This window comes from Trichoderma aggressivum, assembly GCF_033847375.1.
Source record: "Trichoderma aggressivum f. europaeum strain CBS 100526 chromosome Unknown scaffold_003, whole genome shotgun sequence".
NCBI classification, from domain to species: Eukaryota; Fungi; Ascomycota; class Sordariomycetes; order Hypocreales; family Hypocreaceae; genus Trichoderma; species Trichoderma aggressivum.
The window spans coordinates 129,182-150,233 of record NW_026946369.1 but is presented as its reverse complement, the minus strand read 5'-3'; the positions used below and the strand labels follow the sequence as shown (position 1 = coordinate 150,233).

The following is a 21,052-nucleotide window of genomic DNA, read 5'->3' as shown; positions in this document are numbered from 1 at the left end:
ATAATTCTCCATGTTCTTAGAAAAAAAGGGGACATGTGTGGCAATGCATTCTCTCTTAGACCAGCATCCAATAGCAGCAGTATATCAACACAGTACCTTTGTCCATGCTAGTATCTCCAATGATTCTAAGCCTGTCCGAACTAGGCCACGGTCTCTATGCCATTTGACCTGCACAAGGCACATAGTCTATGCTTAAAGAAGTATGGTAACAATGAAGAGGCAGAAGCCTTGCATCGGTCAACTCTGTATTTGGCTAGACCAATCTGACAGGGCAAAGAAGAAAGAATAGAGCATAGGTAGAGAGAGCGCCAGGAGAGAAGAAAAAAAGGCTCGATCGGCTCGGAGAGGGTCCGTGGCCGGGGGAGGTGGAGCAGGCCCCAGCTTAGTCGGGTCGGCGTCTTGGGCCCCACTAGCGGAATGCGCTGGCGGGATTGTGCCATGGATGTGAATTTTAAAAAAAGAAAAAAAGAAAAGAAAAAATGGCCACGTTGAACCCGGAAGGATGAAGAAGAGGGTGGTCAATTAATCTATTTTAGTTTGCTTTTGCTTTTTCTTCTCACTGTGCTCCCTTGCGGTGTTGGGGGGGAACGATCGATTGGGGGAGTAAATGGGCTGATTTGTGATGCGTGTTGCTGCCGGGATACCCTGGAGAAAGAGGGCTTTTCTTTGCTGGCACCATTACCCAGTCAAAGCATTGATGATGGGCTTTGTGCGTGGTGAGAGCCCTCCGGGTAGATGCTAGATATGCGAGGGAGAGCTAGTACTGTTGGAGATGCGACGGATGCTTGCTTTTTTTTCTCTCTCTTTCTCTTTCGGCGAGTTGGCCTACGTTGAGGTAGTTGATTGGTAACGAGGCGGCTTGCATGCGAGGCCATCAAGGATGTCCACATACGTGTGATCTCGTAGGAGTTTCTTACAGCTATTGACACGTGAATAGCTAGGAATCCTTGCACGAGGGATGTATTTTCGCAGTCGGGAGCCCATGGTGTTGCGCCAAGGTAGCACTATCGTCTACTTGGCAGATGACAGGCCACAAGCAGGCAGCAATCAATGGCCAGAGCTACCCGACCTGAATTATTCCTACGGTCACAGATTACACTTTGAAAAAGGAGAGAAAGAAAGCGAAAAAGGGCCACAAAATCCGTCAATGGACGGGTAACCCGGGCGTAGTACCGCCGAATTCAAGCGGAGAAAATGGAGAGCATGTTCGCAGCAACTGGAGAACAAGGTTCAGCTTGGCGAAGAAGCCTCACCGGAAACTTGGTCCCCCCAAAACGTCAAGAAAGAGAGAGAGAGGGGAAAAAACGAGACGCAGAAATTCAATTGAGCGAAAAGGAGGGGGGGAGGCGGCAGAAAGATTGCCGAGCTGAGTCCCGTCCCTTCCATCCCCCCCTCTCTCTCCCTTGCATGAGGTTTTATTTGGTGGGCAGACTTTGGGCGACTATTGCGTTGATGCGTCGGCGTTTGCACTGCACGGTGCCGAGCTTTTGGGGGGGGGGGGGGGGGAGAGAAGAAAATTTGGATGAGAGAGAGAGAGAGGAGGCCAACCGAATCGGCAGAAGGGGTGCGGACGGATGGGAGTCTGAGCCGAAAGGGCTGGGCAATGGCATCTGCAGTGTGTGTGCGTCCTTGTGTGTGTGCGTCCTTGTGTGTGTAAGTGCCCAACGTGTGTACGAGTATGCACCCAGGAGAAGAGGCGGGAAAGGGCGAGAGCGTGTGTCCCTGTACAGTACAGCGTTGACGTGAATACCTACTAAGGTACGGAGTAGAGTAGGTAGGATCGGGTCCATTCGGTGGCATCGGGTACCTTGCATCTGTTGAGATGGAGGGCGTTTGTGAGAAGTGACGCCCCTTGCAGGAGGCGGCGTCTCCTCTCGCTCGTCGCTTGTCACGATGGTTGGCGAATGAAAACGAAAAGTAATACAGCTGAGGGGTAAAAAAACAAGGAATAAGGGGGGAAAAAAATTAAAATTTAGCAGCCGGCTGGCTGATACGTGTCCCACCGCGCATGCAGAGCTGAGCAATGGAATGGGGAGGCTTCATTTGATTCCTGCGATGTGATGCGCGGCGGTGCGCAAAATGCAGGTTTGTGATAGTCCTGCCGGTTCCTGCATCCGCGGACCAGTAGGAGTGAAACCTTTATTCGTTTAGCACCGGGGGCTTGTTTTCTTCTTCTTCTTTCTTCTTGTTTTCTGCTTGGGTGAGCAGGAGTGGCGTTTTTTCTTTTTCGCTTTCCCGGTGTGAAGAATACAATTTAGTTTGCATATGCATTCATTCGTTTGCTTCGGACGCAAGGGTGCATATACGAGCTGGGTCTGGATGACCAATGAGTATTACAGCCCGAGCACCAATCCGCGGCAGTTGATGCTCTCAATTCCATCCATCTCTCCAGTCAATTTCTTCTTCTTTTTCCCCCAGGTATAGTAGGTACCTGTTTAACCATGATTTAGTACTCGTAATACACGTACCTACTGATATTTGTGCTCCCTGTCTGTCAATTTGACATGCCCGCCTGTCCTCCCCCCGTTTGACGTCGGGTCTCATTTGCTCGTTTGCTTGGACCGCACTCTCGCCAAACGACTTGAAACGGACGCAGCAGGTAGCCGAAGGAGGCGGAGGCGGTGGGCTTTCCGAGTGCCTGACAGCCATGCCATACCAACTTGGACCAAGGGAGATGAGGCATAATGATGGAAAGGTACATCCGTCGAGGCCCAAAAGACCTTGATCGGAAGTCGATGGAGCCCAAAGGCAACAAACCGCTCGACGCTAATCAACCTGGAAGATGGAAGATGCCGGTTCCCAGCAGGCTGGAGTCTGCCCTGGCCTGGCCTTGCTAGCGGGTGCCCGAAAGCCGTGACCGCCTGGATGCCGCTGGAAAAGGCCCTGTAAGTCAAGCATCGGTGATCCCTGTCCCGCCACTAGCCAGCGTCTTAGTGCGTCCAGCTGTATTTGATCTCTGCTGTATCGCGGGTCCCCGATTGGGTTCTGGGATTGAGTTGAGCTCGGCACCTCGACTCGACTATTTCCCACTCAAACGGCGTCTTGTGTTGCCATTGATTTCAACTCAATCTCAATCTCAATCCCTGTCGGGCACATGCAAGTTGAGTCCAAAACTTGGCGTCAATGTACTCGTATGCATGTGCGGGCGATGTGGAGGCTTGCAGTTGAATTCCGTAGTGCAAATTCAAAGAGTCTTTGGTACATCAATGTATTACGAGTGCACCAGTGATATCAATCATCAAAGAATAGTCGCACCCGTCATCCCCGACAAACCACCTCCATATTGACTGCGCTGGCCTCTGCCCTGCATGAGCATTGGATCATACACGCGCAATGCCTATTGGTATAGAAACAAACGACATCCTCCCTCCCTCTCTCTCTCTTTTATCTCTTTCTTTTTTTTTCCCAGTCTCGTTTCTTTTCCTATCCCGCCTCTTAGTTTTTCAGCTCTCAGTCACTCTCGTTTTGATTCGCCCTCTGTCCAAGACGCATGTCTCAGCTCTACTTTGCTTTTGCCTTGGTACATGACTTGGATGCAAGGGACGCCTTGGCCCGGCGCTCTTCTCCAGACAGAGAGAAGGGCATTCGCTACGCCTTCCCCGGATCTTCACGGCGTTAAATTACTTGCTTCTCCTCCATAGGTATATAATCCGTTCTCTCCATCATTTCCCCCCGCAAATGCTGTGTCGTTTTGCTTTGTTGTCAGTGCCAGGGGCTGAGAGTCAGCAGGAAACCGAGAGTTGCTCTTACACCGACTTGTCGGGTCTTGAAAACATCCATCAACCTGCATCTGCATCTGTGTCCCGCCTACCCGCCGTGATAGTGCACCGCTAGGGCTGCGGACTGCCCGTTCCTCTCGTTTACAGCAGTTACGACTTATGACTTGAACGATTGCCACGTCAACCCTCATTCTCTCTCATCTTGCCGCCTTTTTCTTCCATTCCTTTTCCATCGCTTCTCTTCTTCTCTCTTCTCTCGTCCCTCCCACTTCTCTCGCTATCATTACCCACCCTCGTCTGCTCTGCGATATTCTCGCTTCCTCTCGCTTCACATCTTATCGCCTCGGCAAGCCTCGATATACATTCCGAGGGAAAGACCACAGCAAAGTGTCACTTGCCAGCCTCACCTTCGCTTCTCACCGCACACTCGGCATCAAGAGGCAGTTTTAAAATACCAACCGCCCCAACCATCTCAATCTTTCAAGCTGGCTGCCTCACGCTTCACCAAATTGCTCCGACGCTTGGCTCGGAGCTTCCGCTCGCATAGCACCGAAAACACCAGCATCAGCACTCTCGCCATCATTAGCACCTCCGCCATCAGCATCAGCAACAACAATTCATATCCATCTCGCCCACAAGCTCAAGTTCAAGTTCAAGGTCATTGCGGCCGATCAGCTCCTCCAACTGCCCCAGATAGAGCCATGGCCATCACATCCATCCGACCAGCAGCTGGCTCCAGATCGCGACGTTCTGCCGACAACATCATAGGCCTCCGTTACGAAAAGACGGTCCAGGCAGAGCCTCCCATCCCGTTGCCTCCCAGAAACACATCTCGCAACACCATTCATACGCTGTCGATACGATCGTCAGCATCGTCTCCCTCTCCCTCTCTGTACTCGGTGTCTCTGTACTCGCCAAGCCTGGTGGTTGTTTCACCACCGCGGCTCTCTCTATTGCCCATTACGCCCCCAACTGAGCAGCATCCGGCGTTGAGGACGCCGGTACGTCAGGCAAAGCTCGCCCACGAGGGTTGGAAGAGAGACTCGGGGCTCGCACCGACGCCCACCTCAGCCACTACCATTTACGAAGAGGACTGCGAGGAAGAAGAGCCCAAGCAGGAGCCCAAGCAGCCGGCAGAGGCCCAAGACTCTGTCGGTGACAAGCCAACCAAGGTCGACGAGGTACCACGACATCGTGTCCCACAAGCACAAGCACAAGCACAGCACGGAACAGCTGTCGGTCCAGTGGCGGCTGGTTGGCAGTGTTCGACAAGTGAGACAAAGTTTCATCAACCAGCCGCGTCTGCGTCATTTCCCTGCTTCGAAAAACCCAATACCGCCGCCGCCGCTCCGAGCCGTGGTCAACCTCAACCTCAACCTCCCTCACCACCTCGCTCGCCGTTGTCGCCAGTGTCGCCAGTGTCGCCAAAGAGGCAAAGCATTCTCAAGCGCCTTAGCGTCTGCTCCTCTGCGTCGGCAAAGGGGAAATTAGCCCTGCAAGCCCTGGCAATTGACGAGGGATCTGCTGCCGCAAACGCGCCAATGCAGCCCCTGATGCGGGGCTCGCAGCAAGCCTCCACTCATAAGCAGCCACAACGGTCGACTGCAGAACAGTCGCCTCTTCCGCTACTGCAGATACAGACACTATCTCGCGACACTGCTTCTCCGGGCGACGTCAACGACCGCTTTGCGCCTCTGGGCATCAGCATCCCAACGCACAGCCTGCTCGAGGATGATTTTATGGCCACGTTGTCCTTCTCCAACCGCGGCAGCATCATGTTCGGCGGCCGACGCGCTGGAGCGCTGGGCCTCGACGGGACCAGCGACTTGGGCAGAGGCGATGTCTCTGCTCCTTCAACACCCACCCACAGCCATGCACGATCCAGCAGCACCAGCGTCGACCGCATCGAGTCCTTGGCCGCCAGTGCCTCCAACCCCAACCTCGTGCCCCGCGCTCAGCCGCCACCCGACATCCGCCTGCTAGCATCCGACGTCGACAAGGAGTCCCAAAAGGTGAGATCGCTCTATGGAGTCGGCGATGCCATCAATTGGGAGGATGGCGCAAGGCGCTCGTACTGCGAACCCTTGGAGCCTACCCCAGAGCTCCCAGCAGAGGAAGATGGGAATGACTCGTATGGATTCCCTTGACGATTTCCTGGCGCCGCGTGTCGGGTTGTCTGCTTGCTCGTCTTCTGTGCATCTTGTTGCTAACGCTGTGCGCCATTCGAACTTGTAGCATAATACTGCCGCCTCCCATCCCAGTTTGGGGGACCCCGAGATCCGTCAGGTCTACGAGCTCTTCGGTTCACCTTGACTATAGGCGAGACACGGAGCTCGCTGGCGGCCTAGAGGACTGGGAAGACGTTGACGGCGCCAGCGTCGATCGATATGGATTCATCACCGCCCCGCGATCACGGCTCGGCACGCCCACGGAAATGAAGTCTGCCCAGTACTCGCCTAGGCGAAGGAACATGCTGCAGAAGAGGGACTTGGCTGGCCTATCTCCCTTGGGCCCGAGCAGGAAGATGTCCGCCAGGTCGCTCAACACCCAAGCCTCGGAACTATCTACCGCCTCGAAACGATCTTCGCGATCCGTCATTCGACAGGCTAGCAATCTGCTACCCCATAACCGAGATCGGCGATGGCTGGACGAGGCTGGCGACATGCTGACGCTTCCGACAAGCCTCCAAGATGCCGCAGAGGAAGCCCATATAGAGAGGATATCGGAAACACTAAAGCGCAAGGAGTGGGAGAGGTCGGAGAAGTGGCGCAAGATGGCCAAGGTCGTCCGAAGGGGCGGCCAGGGCGAAGGCATGGAGTTTGAGTTTGACAGAAAGAACCCTAAGCTCATTGAGCGAACGTGGAAAGGCATTCCCGATCGCTGGCGTGCGGCCGCGTGGTGGTCCTTTCTTGCCAACTCGGCTACGGAACACGGAGTCCACGCCATTGAAGAGGAGATTGTTGCGTCATTCCACCGGCTGCTGGAGCAAAGCTCGCCGGACGATGTGCAGATCGACCTCGACGTGCCCCGGACCATTAGCCGACACATTATGTTTCGCAAAAGGTACCGCGGCGGCCAGCGGCTTTTGTTCCGCGTGCTGCACTGCCTGTCCATCTTTTATCCAGAAACGGGCTATGTCCAAGGCATGGCGTCATTGGCAGCAACGCTGCTCTGCTATTTTGACGAAGAAAAGTGCTTCGTCATGCTGGTGCGCATGTGGCAGCTGCGAGGGCTCGATCGCCTCTATCGCCCCGGCTTCGAGGGTCTGATGAAGGCGCTGCACGAGTTTGATGAAACTTGGCTGAATAAAGACGTGGCCAACAGGCTGGTGAGTCTTGACGACGACAATCTAAATACTTGTATTAATCTAACATTCTCATCCCTCTTGTGTTGTAGACCGAGCTCAGCGTAGACATAACGGCATATGGTACGCGTTGGTACCTTACCCTCTTCAACCTCTCCATTCCATTTCCAGCCCAGCTGCGAGTATGGGATGTCTTTCTCCTACTGGGGGATAGCGCAGCCGAGGCGAATATCGCCACGCATGTTGAGGACGGCGAAGCAAGCCCGGCAACAGGGCTCGATATTTTGCACGCCACGAGCGCCGCCTTGATCCAGGCCCTCCGCGAGGTGCTCCTGGACTCCGACTTCGAAAACGCCATGAAGGCCTTGACGTCATGGATTCCCATCAAGGATGAGGATCTCCTGATGAAGGTGACCAAAGCCGAATGGAAGTCACACCAAGGCAAGAAGAAGACGTAGCACGCTTGCCTCTCCCGACTCTCACTCACTCCGACGGGCTGATTCTTGCCTCTTATTCTACTGTATTAAATTCTGTTTTCCCTTTGTTTTCTTTTGAAATTGGCGCAGGGGAACGGGAGCATTCAGCTTCCCGGGGCTCTACCCTTCTCTTGTCCTCTTCATCTCCGTACCACCCGATACCCCCTCCTTTTACTTGTTCAGCTACTGATACCCTCTATTAATGAACAGATGGTCTATTTGACACCTCTTCATATATGGTCTCTCCTTTGTCTTTGTTTGATGCGTGCTGATTTAATCTTGCTTCGGCCCCTCCCTCTCTATATTGATCTCTTTTTACTTTGTCTTTGTGTGTCTGTCTGCTTGCTTGCTTCATATACCAGGATCTGGGACAGGGTGGCGCGGAGCGGGCGTACGGTACGCCCTGACTTATGGATACCCTTCCGTCACGGAGGCGTTTTGTTGTTTTGAGCAGTGGGTGGTTGGAGATGGTTGGCGATGTATTTTGTCAGATTGGCCGGAGTTGGCGTCCTGGGGGTGGACGGCACCGGCAGATGTTTGTAACTAGATGGTTGCTTGATGGAAGGGGGGAACAAAAAAGCATTACTAGTACTATTAATACAGGCGGAGATTTGTTCAGCCAGGCCTTTTACAGTACGAGCGTTGATCCTTTTTTTTTTTTACATTTACACCCCCGTAAGCACTTGGCCGTGGTGTTTTGGGCAGCAAGGCACCCGAGTTAGGTTCCCGGAACTGGGTTCCTGGATATGGAATATGCTTCATATATCACACGTGAGATTTGTCTCGCTCGGGGGCTCCTCTGTCACAGATCCTTGCCCATGGCTTTGTACTTGTTTCTTACAGTCCGCCCGCGGCATCGGCGATAAGTCGGTTTAGGTTTCTTGCCACTTGGGAGGGATTATAACTTGTTTTCACATGTGTGTTTGTGTAGGTGCGGAGGACAGAGCAGATGTTTGTTATTCAAGGCTAAGAGCGTATATGTATATGTATATATATATATATATACCCTAATGTATATACATATACTCGTATAAATACGAAATGGAGTGTGAGTTATTCTGGATACGACGGCAATTTTTCCTTTTTTTTTAGTTGAGCTTTCGTGTGCTAGGGGGTGAGGAGAAGTGGGATTTGCCGAGAGTGAAGTGTTACAACCGAGTCAGATTGCGAAATCCCGAGGAGGCCAGGGGTGGATAGGAGGATGTTCAAAAAAGGTTCTGGAAGCTGATGTGATGTGAGAAGTGTAAGCTTTTGACGGAAGGGGAGGGGAGGGGGGGGGGGGGTTGGGTGTCTAATCATTATTTTTCTTTTTTTTTTTTTATTCTTCTTCGTGTTTTTTTTTTTGGTGTTTTTTGTGTTTTTTTTATGTGCTGTGTGGGATAGTGAGACGGGCAGACGATGCATTGACCTTTTTTTTCTTTTTTTCTTTTCTTTTTGGTCTTATGGTTCTTTTTCTCTTTCACATGCTTGGTCATAACATCGTACCGGGAACCCCATGAGACCCTTCCACTTGGAACCTTTTCTAGGACCCCTGATGGGAGCCGCTTCGGCAGATGGGGGTTACGACTTTCCGCTTTCGAGATGGCTGTGCTTTTCCCGTTAGGCAGACCGAATGCTACCATGCCAAGTTGCTCGCTACGGTTAGCCAGGCTAAAGGACGAAGCTTTTTCCTTTTTTCTATATCCACTCATCACCTGTCGCAAAAAAGAAAAGAAAAGAAAAGAATACTACAAGGGGGACCAGATGACGGGAAGCAAAGAGGCATGTGAAGAGGAGTACAACTACTACCTAGTAGGTACTATAGGTATATACAACAAGGTAAAGGTAAAGGTACTTTCGAAAGTGCCGTACGGAGCGAAGCACTGAAACGGGTCGCCGTACTTCCGTATTGAGAAACGGTGCTGAATAGAAAAAACGGAGCTGGAGGTTTTTTTCTCCCCCTGTTGCCGGTTCCCCGGATTGGGTTTGAATGTCCGGGAAGCGAGAGCAAACAAAGAAAAGAAGAAAAGATTTCAAGTCAACGGGTCGGGTGGGTTTACGAATCGGGTATCGCACCGAAGACGGCTTCTTGCTAAAAAAAAAAAAAAAAAATAAGTAGCGGTACTCGGGCGTCTGTTCGGAGATGCATGTGAGAAAGCGGTAGGTCCGTGTACTTGTACTTGCTTGTTTTTTCTTGATTGGTGGTGGGAAAGGCATTTGGTGGTGATTACTGTACTACACGGGTACCTGGCGTTAAGAGCACACACGCGCACACTATAATTCTTCAAGTGTGTCTCACCTCTAATTTCCTTTTGAGTTTGTTTGACGAGCGTGTGCCCTTTTCTTCATCTTCATCTTGGTAAAGTGACGAGTCACAATTTCTGTTTCTTCTGCCGGGGCCCTGGGACGTGGTTCTTGGCGCGCGGGACAATCCATCGTTCCGAGAATCTTTGTCAACTCTGCAAGTGGGCTTTTCTTTCTTCTTTTCCTCTCTTTTTGACAGCAGAAAGAGGAATATGCTTCGTTATCACTGGGTACTAAGGTAGGCTAGCTCGAGTCCCCCCCCCCCAAAAAAAAATCCCATTCGGAAACGGGACAACGAAGCAGAGAAACCCCTGTCCTGTCCTGTCTTGTTGAAGAAACTACGCGTATGCGGGCATTGTTTTTTTTTTGGGGGTCGTCCATGATCCAAGATTGTCATCTTGATACCCCGTAGGAGCTAGATTGTTCCATAAAAGCCCTCAATGATGTCTTTTTGTTAGTTTCGGATGTGCTATTCACACCCTCTTCACCTCTCGGCACGCCATTGGGGAAAAAAGCCGGAGATTAGATCAACGCAATGCTTATTTCTTCTCAGAACAAAGTAGGTATATACCAGTACAAGTACCGGTGGTCGTTTATAGCAGAAGCAAAGCCTCACACACACTCCCCCTTTTTGGATGGCCAAGGCGTGCTATAACGTTTCAGGAATTCACCAGGCAGTAGAAGAAGAAGAAGAAGAAGAAGAAGAAGAAGAAGAAGAAAACCTTGGCAGATTCCCATCCATTCATCCCACAGCAAGCCCCGAAGCCTCTCCAAGACAGCTGCTAGTATTGCCAAGCTGGTGCTAGCCGCCCGACCTTGATTACTCCCTTCGACTTTCTTTCTCGGCGATGCTCCGGTTCCCCATAATATTTCCTCGAGCGATACCCGGGCCTACTCGTACTGTACACGCACATGCCTTGCGTACATGTGTATATGCACCCAATAAGTCTGAAACAAGCGACAATTATTTGCTCTTCTTCCCGTTTCCCGTCGTCTCTTCTCCTTTGGGCCATGCGTAAATACTGCCAACTCCGTGTTAGGCACAGGCGGAGAGAATGGTCCGCATACTGTATGCACGAGTACAGCACCCAAACTTGCTGCCGAGATGCTAAAGAGGTACAATCAATACCAATAAGGATACCTACATGTTGCAGGTTACCGGTATTCCATGCTACTTCCAATACTGGATAATCATTTACCCCCCTACCTACCTTTACCAGGTACTACCTAGTACCACCCTACCTTACCCAGCTTGCCCAGTACTACCTCCTACTGTAGTACTCCGTAAGTAGCATCAAAATCCCAGCTTCGTACGCCCGCAGCATATCCCAGTCGCACTCCGTAACGGGCTCTTCACCATCCCGCAACTTTCCTCTTCCGTCCCAAGCACCCGCAGCCCGTAACCCGTGCCGTAAAGGGGAATTGGCAAACACACACACAGACGCACAAACTCTCTCGCAAACTTGGTGCTGTACATGAAACCTTTTTGCTCCACCAATTCTCCGATTCTATCCTACTAAATCCCATCCCATCGGCCGCTACTGCCAGGTACGTTGCCTCGGTACTCGCTCCAGCGTGCCAGCCAGCCTAGGCAACTTTGCAACAACAACGGCAGCCGGATTTGCCCAGACGAGGAAAAGACAGCGGTCCGTCCGCCCGATTCAGGCAAACCGTGTAAGGGGAAAAAAATGAGAATCAGAAAAAAAGAACAGAAAACCCCCCTCGCAATGCACTGACACTGACACGTAGGTACTTACCTACCTGTACCTGGTAATAATACCGAGAACCAGTATCCATGACTCTGTGCTTCATATGCCTTTATGAGTACTACTAGGTACTTGTACCATCTGCTGTATACGTGTACTCCCAAAGAAGAAGAAACCCCCTGCCGATGCAAACTGCCAGAGCACATGTAATCATTCCAGGACCTGCATCATCCGAAACGTTGCTCCTCTCCGACTACCGTAACTGACCCGGCCGGGGCTAATGGCATTTGGTTCATGTTTGGTTACCTTCCTACAAGGTACATACATACATGTACTGTGACTGTAGCACCACGTCTGATTGCCAAAACCGCATCTCACACTCATTCATTCTCACGTACAGTTCAAGTAACTTTAGATGATGCTGCCTCCTGCATAAGTGTCCCTCCCCCCTGGTTAGTAATACTAAACTACTTGCTATACCTACGACCGCCAGCCTTTACCGCCACACACCAAACATCCATCCCATCCAAAATCCTACCCGTCAAGACTACCACCACATCAGCCCTGCCTCGGAATCCGGATGCGCCTTACGCGGCACCGCGCGATATCATATGACCGATCGCTCGAGTGCCCTCTTGCTCGGGCCCGAACCCTTGCCCGTCTTGCGTGGCTTTTTTTAGGCCGGCTCCTGACCTGCACCATCCCCATGGGTCGTCTGTTTCATCTACATGCCGTGATTGGCAACCCAAAGGCGCCCCCCTGTGCAACCGTTCGCGGCCGTTTGCGCTCGGATATCAGTCCTAAGCCCCGACCACGGCGAGCCCAATAGCACTTTTATTTCGGTTGCCCTCAGCTAGTTGCTTCGATAGGCATCAGGCAAACGAGTCGGGCTGTACTGGTTGGTACTGTATGAGTACGAGTACACAGCTAAGGTACTGGGCGGGAATAAGGTACTCGGGTAATGCTTCATCTGTATGCTACTTGTATACATGTATCAAAGGTACTTTGACAACTTTTGCACCTGGGGGGGCCATTTGGTAATGCTTTTGATTCCTTCTTCTTCTTCTTCTTCTCCTTTCCTCTCCATGGATGCGTTTCTGGCATCCCCCGTCCAATCCCATCCTATCAATACACTTTTTGTCCATGTGCAATGCGAAACAGCTCAAAATCCCCTCCCTTCCCAGTAAAACGAAAAAACGCCGATATGTGCAGGTCCCCTCCCCTCAAACAAACTATGCTATCCGACCGCCATTCTAGTCTGTGAAATGTAATGACCAGTCTGGTCTTTCCTGCCCCTATGGTAGCCTCGAAGGATGAAAGGAAATTTGCGCGGATGGTGCATGACGTATACCAAAACAAATATACAAAAGGGGGCGGCGATCAAAGCCAAACCCGTCGGCCATGATCATGAAATGAAGAAGTTGTTTGAACAAAGTGTAGGGGGAAAATGAAGTGAAAATGAAAAAGAAAATGACAATGAGAACCAGAGTGAATAAATGAATGTGAGAACAACAGGTGGGAAAAAGGGGGGTGAGAACGAAGACAAGTGTGGTAAGACTGTGAAAAAACAGAGGCCTCCCGAGTTGGCGACACTGTCGTCATGCTCTCACAGTTCTTGAGTGATGCCAAATGAGCCCGTCACCCGCAGCATCCCATTGGCAGTCATCTCCAGAAACCCAATCAGGCTTCTCTCTCGTGCATCCCACCCCCTGCCATTCGGGACCTTGGATCGGCTTCTCCTGCAGATAGCGGCGTATCTACCCCAGCTCTTTGCTCTCCCGGTCCCCTGGCTCGTGGTATCGGCGGCGGCGCCTCGAGCCGCGGGGGCTGCGCATTCTGTCGTGACAGTGCACCCGAGTCATCAGGCTCGCGGGATAGCAGCGAGGATACCGACTGCTTTGCACTCCTCGAATCCTCCCTCTCACGTTGCGAGGGACCCCAGGACGGGGCTTGTGTTGGCGTTCTCGCTCGAGGCCGGTCAGGATCCTCACCGTACATCTGGCCAGGAGGCCTATACCACGACACATCGCTCCGTTGGCGCTTATGCGATTTTCGACTGGGCGACGCTGGATTCGACGAGCCGAGCTGCGTGAATGGCGGCGGGGATCGAAATCGGTCTTCGCTCGGAGCTCTAGTTACCTGCTGAGAAGCCCCTCCAGTCGTCTTTCGCTTCTTCTGAGCCTCCCCTGTTTCAGCCGCACAAACCCCAAGTTAGCTTAAAGGGAGTCTCGCTTTCTCTTGGATTTTGACGAACCAGACGGTGTTCCGGGCCGGTTCGAGCTGCTGCCGCTCTGCGTCGCCGGGGGCTGCCAATGATGGAAATAGATCGACGGGCTCGTGTCATGCTGGGATGACTGCGACTGCGTATGCGCGTGCCCTTGGTACGGCGGCATCACAGGAGGAGGTCCTTGCGGGGGCTGGGGAGGGTTGGCGACGCCCACCATGTTGGATGCCATTCCAATTGGTCGGCCCATTGCGCCGGAGACAGTCTGGCCTCTTGGCCTCGTTGGCGATCCTGGATACGGCCCATACCCGCCGGGGCCTTGAGCTGAAGTCGCCTGTGCTGGAGAAGTGGCGTACACCATTCCGTGGCCTACGGGCTCCCTCGAATGGTCTGGTGGTGAATGCGGCCGCTGGGGCGGAAGCAGCTGGGGATGATGGCCTTGGGCTGGAGCCATGAACTGTTGTGCCCATTCAAGAGCGGCCTGGGGAAGGGTGCCCCCGCTTCCCATGCCAGCAAAGACTAGAGGAACCAAGGGAGGTGGGATGCCGCCGCCAAGAGAGGCTCGCAAAATATCCATTTCGATTTTTCTCTGCTCCAGACGTAAAGTCTCTTGCCTGGTCCTCTCCTCTTCTTGCCTCGTCTTCTCTTCCTCTGTCTTGGCCTGGAGCCAAGTCCGCATAGACTCCTCAGCTCCTTGCCATTGCTGTGGCGGCGGAGGCAGGCCAGCCGAAGGCGAGGGCCATGGTTGTTGTGCCTGGTGAGAGTGCTGTGATAGCGGTAGAGGAGGTGGTGGTTGAGCGTGGTGTGACGGCGGAGGGCCAACGGAAGGAGGCTGCTGTGGAGGTAGAGTCATGGCCGCCGGAGGAGGCAGGCCACGATGAGAAGACATGGGCTGCACTGGGCTGTTCTGAGAGACGAGGTACGGTTTGAAGGATGGGTCTTGATAGTTCAAGGGAGGAGAGGGCCGGGAGGTGGAAGGCGGAGTTGGCAAATCATGGACGGACTTGTAGCCGTATGTCGTCGATTGCTGCTTGATGGTGAGCATCATCACATATGCCGCGAGTTACAGGAGTGTATGCATGTGTTTAAGTAGGCATCAGAGGATGGTGCAAAAAAGAACCAGGCTGCGGGGCATGCAAGAAACAAACAATACTTGTAACAATCAAAGTCATAAAATGAGAGTACGATGACTGGGGATGGGGGAAGTTGGGCAAGGAAGAAAACAGGAGAGGAGGAGAGAAGGACAGGATGGGAGGTTGTGGAGGCGTACGTGGTGGATATAACGTCTGTTATAACAAGTCGAGGCGTAGGCTGGAGGTGACGGCCCAGCTCAACAACAACAACAACAACAACAACAACAACAATGGCTGTCAACTGGGGCTGGACGGATGACGCTTGAGGATAAGCTAGCCACCCTCATTGAGGGTAGTCTTGGTGTCAACAGACAGTACTGGGTACAGGGAGAGAAAGCAGATGGGAGAGGGCTGAAGCAACCCTGTCGGGCACATGTAGGCTATCAGAGATGGTGGTCCATCCGCTCCTTGTGTACTCGTAGTGCTTCCTAGAATGGAGACAGAGCGCCGCGGGACGGACTTGGCCAACGAGGGGCTTGCCCCAAGGGGGGGGGGGGGGGTTGTGCCAACAGTCAGAGGCAGAGGCGAGACAGCCAGAAACCGGACCTGAGAATATCGGCTGGGCTAGAAGGAGGGTGAACAGCAGACAAGGGCCGGAGCGGGCACCGTGCCACTGTGGAGAAGGCGTATGGTGTGCCTGGTCTATTCCACCAGAGCGTGCACGTATCAGAGCGTATGATCTGATTAGGGAATCGATGGGACGTCAACTAACAGGGAAGTGGGCGGAGGGCGTGTGCGTTTCAGATAGGGAGTGCGAGAAGAAGGGGGGAGTTCTAAAAAAGAAAGGAAAGAAAAAAAGATCCCAGAAATAAAATTCTCAGCCAAGATTTGTGGATTGGCGGCAAGCAGAGCCGAAATAGACAAGGGGGACGAGCCTGAGGGGAGAAATATAGAGGAAGCAGAAAATGAAGCAATCAAGAATGAAGCTGTGGGAAAATCAGTTGGATCCTATGCTGCGGCGCAGAGAGGTTTGCTCTTTGCTGCTTTGAAAGGTGCATACCAGTTGCAGGGGGATAACACCACAAATGGCCAAACAAGCCGGCAACGATACGGGAATCATACAGGACATCAGATTAAAACCACAACAAGACAAATAGAATTCTTATCATACATTTCAGATGCTCCCGCACATGCAGCGCAAGGCAAGAAAGCCAAAGGAGAGGAGCGGCCGCCGGCTGTCGCAATCGAGGGCAACGTGAGATGGCGTCTTTCGAATGCGGGGGGGGGTTGCTTATACCAACGGAGGACCTGTAAGACGTATACTACTTGTAAGTAACGGTAAGCTGTCGAGGAAAAAGAGACGCGCGAACGAATCGGCCGTTATCAAAAACACCATTGCAGGGGCAAATCAGGGTCGGCCATCGGGCAGAGAAAAAAACTGTCCCAACATGATATCCCTTGATAAGACTAGTTTGAGAAGAAGCACACTCACTCATGTGCTAGGCAGGCAGGCAGGCAGGCAGGCAGACAACAGGCAAGCAGGGAGCACCACTCTGCAGCTCCGGCATCCTTGTGCGCCTGTGTGCGGCTGCTGCACGTCTTGGGAGATGTGCAAAAAATAGTACACGATGCAACGGGGCCATCCAATAAGTGGCAGCTTGCCCTGCGCTTCCGCGGTACGGAAGCCTCTGGCAGCTACGCCGCATTTGGGTCACGGAAGTGCTCCGTACTGCACAGTACAGTAAGGCAGGCAACGACCTGTGTGTGTTAGAAGAGAGGCAAATGGGCGACATGTTGCGCGCCCGACCCAAACGCCGCGGGTCTGGCCTTGGCCGTGGCCGCCACGAGCATGGGGCGCTGGAGTTGCGAGATTCGTCCGCCATGCCAGCTTGGTGCTGTACTCGCACTCGTAGCGGTACGCATCAGCCTCTAGAAACAACCCGATCTCAGTGCCCCATCTAAACTCATCGGCTCGGAGGTACCCTCTCTGTATGAGGCAGATGTTGCGCTTGAGAGAAAGCCACAGGGCTCTAAGAGTGGAGGGGGAGAGGGGTTGGTGGCGGGCATGGCTCGTTCTGCTACCAGGTCGTCGTTCATTAGCTGAGAGCGGGCGGGTGTAAGAGATACGGACGGAGACTTGCGGTTTCTTAGGCTGAATAGCTCACCTATCGTCTTGTGGCCATGCCGTGTCTTGACTAGGACCAGGTCGTTTCAGAGCTGGCTCTCATCTCAAGTCCGCAGGACGAGATGGATGCGCCATAATACTCGGTGCATATGTACGCAGGAAGCACAGTAGCTACATTCCGCCTGGGCAGTGCTCCGTGCGCACGCAAGTACTCGATAGTCTCTGGCCATGCGGTGTATGTATATGCAGGTGCACGCACCGTATGCATGTCGTGTCCGCCGTTTGTCTTTTGTTGTTCTTCCAAGCTGTTTTTTTTTCGGTTTTTTTTTTTCGTTGATGTTGATGTTGGCGAAGTGGTGTTGATGTCGTCGCTGTCACGTTATTGCCCTGTCTACCGATTAACGGATCTCGCCTCGTTATCGATATGAGTGGCTAGCGGCCTCGTTTTCAATTCAATGTTTTACATGCAGCTGCTGCGTATCGACCTCGAGTTTACCAAGCACCTTGTTGGTTTCCTTCCCATTCTCTTGATGAGCCCATCTTTACCATCCCACAAACTACAAGCACTGCCAATCCAAGGCACAAGGTAGCAGTTATAGTTGAGCATGTTTGAGAAATCTGAGCCGTGAGTGCATATATTTGCATGGGCAAGTCCAGGTATGGAGTACCTAAAAGCTACCGCCCTTGGCGCCTACATGGCCAAATATGCATTGGGCCGGTACTTGGCACACCATGGCCAGGCCCGTCTAGACACATGTAGGAGTACTCGCAGCCTCCCTTTGCGGTCCGTACTTGGAAGTATCTAGGTACCTCTGCCATTTACCCACCCTAAGAATATGGAACGACACCTCAGCCCCAGAGCTTATCGCGAGGAGCACAAGCTCCCCCAGCAACGGATTCTGCAGTACAGTACAGTAGCGCCGCATCCTATCGACTACCGGCCGGCGATTCGCAAACGGCTATGTATAGCAAGTTTGTCCAGATAGTAGATGCTTGCAAGGCCAGGTTGCGAAGCAGGGCTGCCGTGGCTAGCCAGGTTTATACCCGTACAAAGGCTGCTGGGGTGACTTCACAATCGGCTTCCAACGAGGGAGACGCGAGAGGGAAAACAGGGCAGCATCGCCCGCCGCCAGGGATGCTAAAAAGCCGATCCGATTGAACAAGCTCGGCTTGCAAACAGGGACGGAAGTGCGGACAGACAAGTGTGACTGACTCAATGGGGATCCGGACCTTGTCTGTGTGGCTTGCTGCTCGCCTTACGCCCCTCCCCCAAAGCCGCCAGTGAGTTTTGCCCAAATGGATAGCTTGGCTGGATGAGGGAGAGGGGGGGCTGTTTTATTCGACTATGGATCTAGTTGAGAGGAGCCACGACTCAGTCACCTTGGATGATGCAGCTCTGAAGCTCCAACATGTCCTAATCGAGTCGAGCTCTGTTAATGCAAGAGCAGCGTTGACATGGGTTAACTTTAGGTGGCTGAAAAGACGGCCTGTTGCTGATCTGTCACCGCCGTCAGCTCCGCAGAGCCATGGGGAACTTTGGGGTATGGGCTATGCTTCTTTAGACGAAGCAACAGCGTGCTGTAGGTAGGTTTACAAAATCCAGACGGGTGGGCTAGGTGCTGCAGAAGCTGTTCTGCAATGACGACAAGACAGGGTTGGCAGCAGCCTTGGGGAAACGGCGACATTGAGGGCTGTGAACATGTCTTCGGGTCGCAGACTTTGAAGGCAGCAAGCCTCGAGTTGATCAATGTAGGTACGGAAGCACAGAGTACTTGTACATGTACACGCCTCGTGTTTGTTGATATCAGTACGGAGTACGGAGTACGAGAACCAGGCTGGTGTTTTACAAGCTCGGACATTGTATTGGTCGGTGTTCCCACCTCCCACCTCCCTCTTCTCCCACCTCCCGCCTATACTTGTACACGGTTACCAATACCAGAATAGCGGTGGCCCATGCCATGTTTGATATCCATGCATGTTGTCTTTGTTAAGTATTACAACGCCAGCCTGGTGCATCTGCCGTTGGTGTGGCATCGTCGCCATGCAAGAACCGACTTCCAGCCGACAGATGCTCGATGCGCTAGCACTCTTGGACGGGAAATAGCAAACCCGCCGCCATGCTAGTCAGATTCTATATATACTATATATATATATTTACGATACGATACGAGTGCCATCTACAGCACTCGGCACTACATATCTACCTGTAGACACTGCAAAGGGAGTAGCATCGACAGATGCACAACTACTACTACTGGTCGTTAGCCGGCACCCTTGCAACAAGACCACTAACAGGAGCCGTTGCGATGCGGGCTCGCGACACACAACCGCCCAGGGAGGGTCAAAATACGACCGACTGCCTTGGCTTGCATGGCGTGTCACAACGCGGGCTCACATTAGCACAAGTATCTAGGACGCATGCGTATCTGCCACTTATGCGCAGGTAAGGAGGCCAAGTGCGAGGAGCAGGGACAGAGCATGGAGACAAAAGTACGGAGAACGGAGCAGATGCTACATGGAAGCACCAAGTCGAGCCGATCCATGCCAGACTTGACGGGGGTGACACATCTCAAACGGTCAGCCTGATCCAGTCATGATCCAGAGTTGCCGTGTGCTCTGAACAAGCGCACTTCGGATGCAGACAGTCGGAAGACCTTTGCACGCGAGGACCCTGCAAACCGCTGGTCATTGCCGCTTCGGCGTTGGTCCAGTCCGTCCAGTGAGGGCGAGAGGGCAACGCTAGACAAAAAACGAGAAAGCATACGACGAGACGAGGGGAGGATTGTTGAGGAATGAGAGAAATAATCTGTGGCAGGGAAATGGTGAGAAGATGAAATAATTAAAGAGAAGAGAAAAGAAGAAGAAGAAGAAGAAGCATAGGTACCTGTAAAGAGTATAGGTGGTACCCGTAGACTCGGTACCCTAGCACTGCCGTTTCGCAATAGTACATAAAACGTGAATTATACGGATCTCCTCGTCCTCCCAGATACGGCTGATTGCCTACCTACCTATCGCTCTGCCTGCCTTGTTTATTCTGTCCACCGCTTGCAACGGTACGGTTATGTAATCCGCTTCTTTTGCCCGAGCCGGGACCAGGGTCTGCTAGGGAGGAGGCATGTCATTGCCACTATCGCTGGACCATCTCAAAGCTCCAGCTTCCGAGCAAATGCGGGCGGCTGGATCTGCATGTCTAACGGAGAGAACTGCTGTTGTTGGGAGGGGCAGGGCAAGCCTTGGTACCTACTAGGTAAGATATGTAGGTAGAGTACAGCACCGCTAACCAGTACAGGTAGCATTCAAAGGACTAGCAGCTCTCCGTGCCTTTGCATCTGCATCTCCTCGTACGCATAATGCATAAGAGGGCTATTGATATGTACCTACAGCCTACAGGTAGCACTGGGGCACTAGGTGCAGAGCAAGTACTCGTATATCCACCAAGAAGACGGGCCTCGTCCTTTTGCAGTACCACCTGGAGTAAGTAGGTACTAAGGTAGACGTGGAATTTGCACGGGCAGATGGATACCAGAGGCTCCGTCTTTTGCTTTTGTACCTACCTACACAGGCAGAATACCATCATCTGGATCCGTGCGACCTCCCTTGTTGGTCAGCCAAGTTCATGTGAGGTCCGGGTGCCAAACACGAGGTCAGCCTCAGCTCCTCGGCTTCCCACTTTAATCCCCAAACACGCATCCCCAAACTCCGTACTCGGTGCTCCGTAACCTGGGCCGCATCCACGGCCGCGCCATGAGCCGTCTCATGATCTAAGACACAGGTTGCTCAAGCAAGATACGAAGCAGCCAGCCGGGGGGAAACGACCGCCGCACTAAGCTCGTTGCACCCTTGTGAGCCGAGAGGCGGCGGCGTGTCTTAGACCCTTCATGTTGCTGCTCCGATTTCAGCTTGTGCCATCTACATGGAACCAGTAAGATTCCAGGGCGCTTTCCCCTGCTAGGCCTCTGGCGTATTATGTGCTCGTCCTTGTACATGTCATCAATTGTCTTGATGACGGCCCTGCGGAGGATCTCTACTAAACTTGGCACCCAGCATGGTGGCATGTGAGGATTGCCGCATCGCATATGCCTTGAATACATGTACCGAACACAAGGAATGCTCATCAGAGGCATCAGCAGCCGCGCATCTGC

At 52.7% G+C, this 21,052-nt stretch overlaps 2 protein-coding genes across 2 annotated transcripts; one reads left to right on the top strand and one right to left on the bottom strand.

The window, feature by feature from the left end:
• Positions 1-4,420: 4,420 nt before the first annotated feature.
• On the top strand, positions 4,421-7,481 carry Triagg1_1170 (uncharacterized protein; the record flags this gene model as incomplete). Its single annotated transcript, XM_062895211.1, has 3 exons — positions 4,421-5,850; positions 6,039-7,047; positions 7,116-7,481. The coding sequence occupies 3 exons, from the start codon at positions 4,421-4,423 to the stop codon at positions 7,479-7,481; spliced, it is 2,805 nt and encodes a 934-aa protein (XP_062759509.1).
• Positions 7,482-13,168: 5,687 nt separating this feature from the next.
• Positions 13,169-14,760, bottom strand: Triagg1_1169 (uncharacterized protein; the record flags this gene model as incomplete). Its single annotated transcript, XM_062895209.1, has 2 exons — positions 13,169-13,674; positions 13,743-14,760. 2 exons carry the CDS (start codon positions 14,758-14,760, stop codon positions 13,169-13,171), a joined length of 1,524 nt encoding a protein of 507 aa, XP_062759508.1.
• Positions 14,761-21,052: the final 6,292 nt, after the last annotated feature.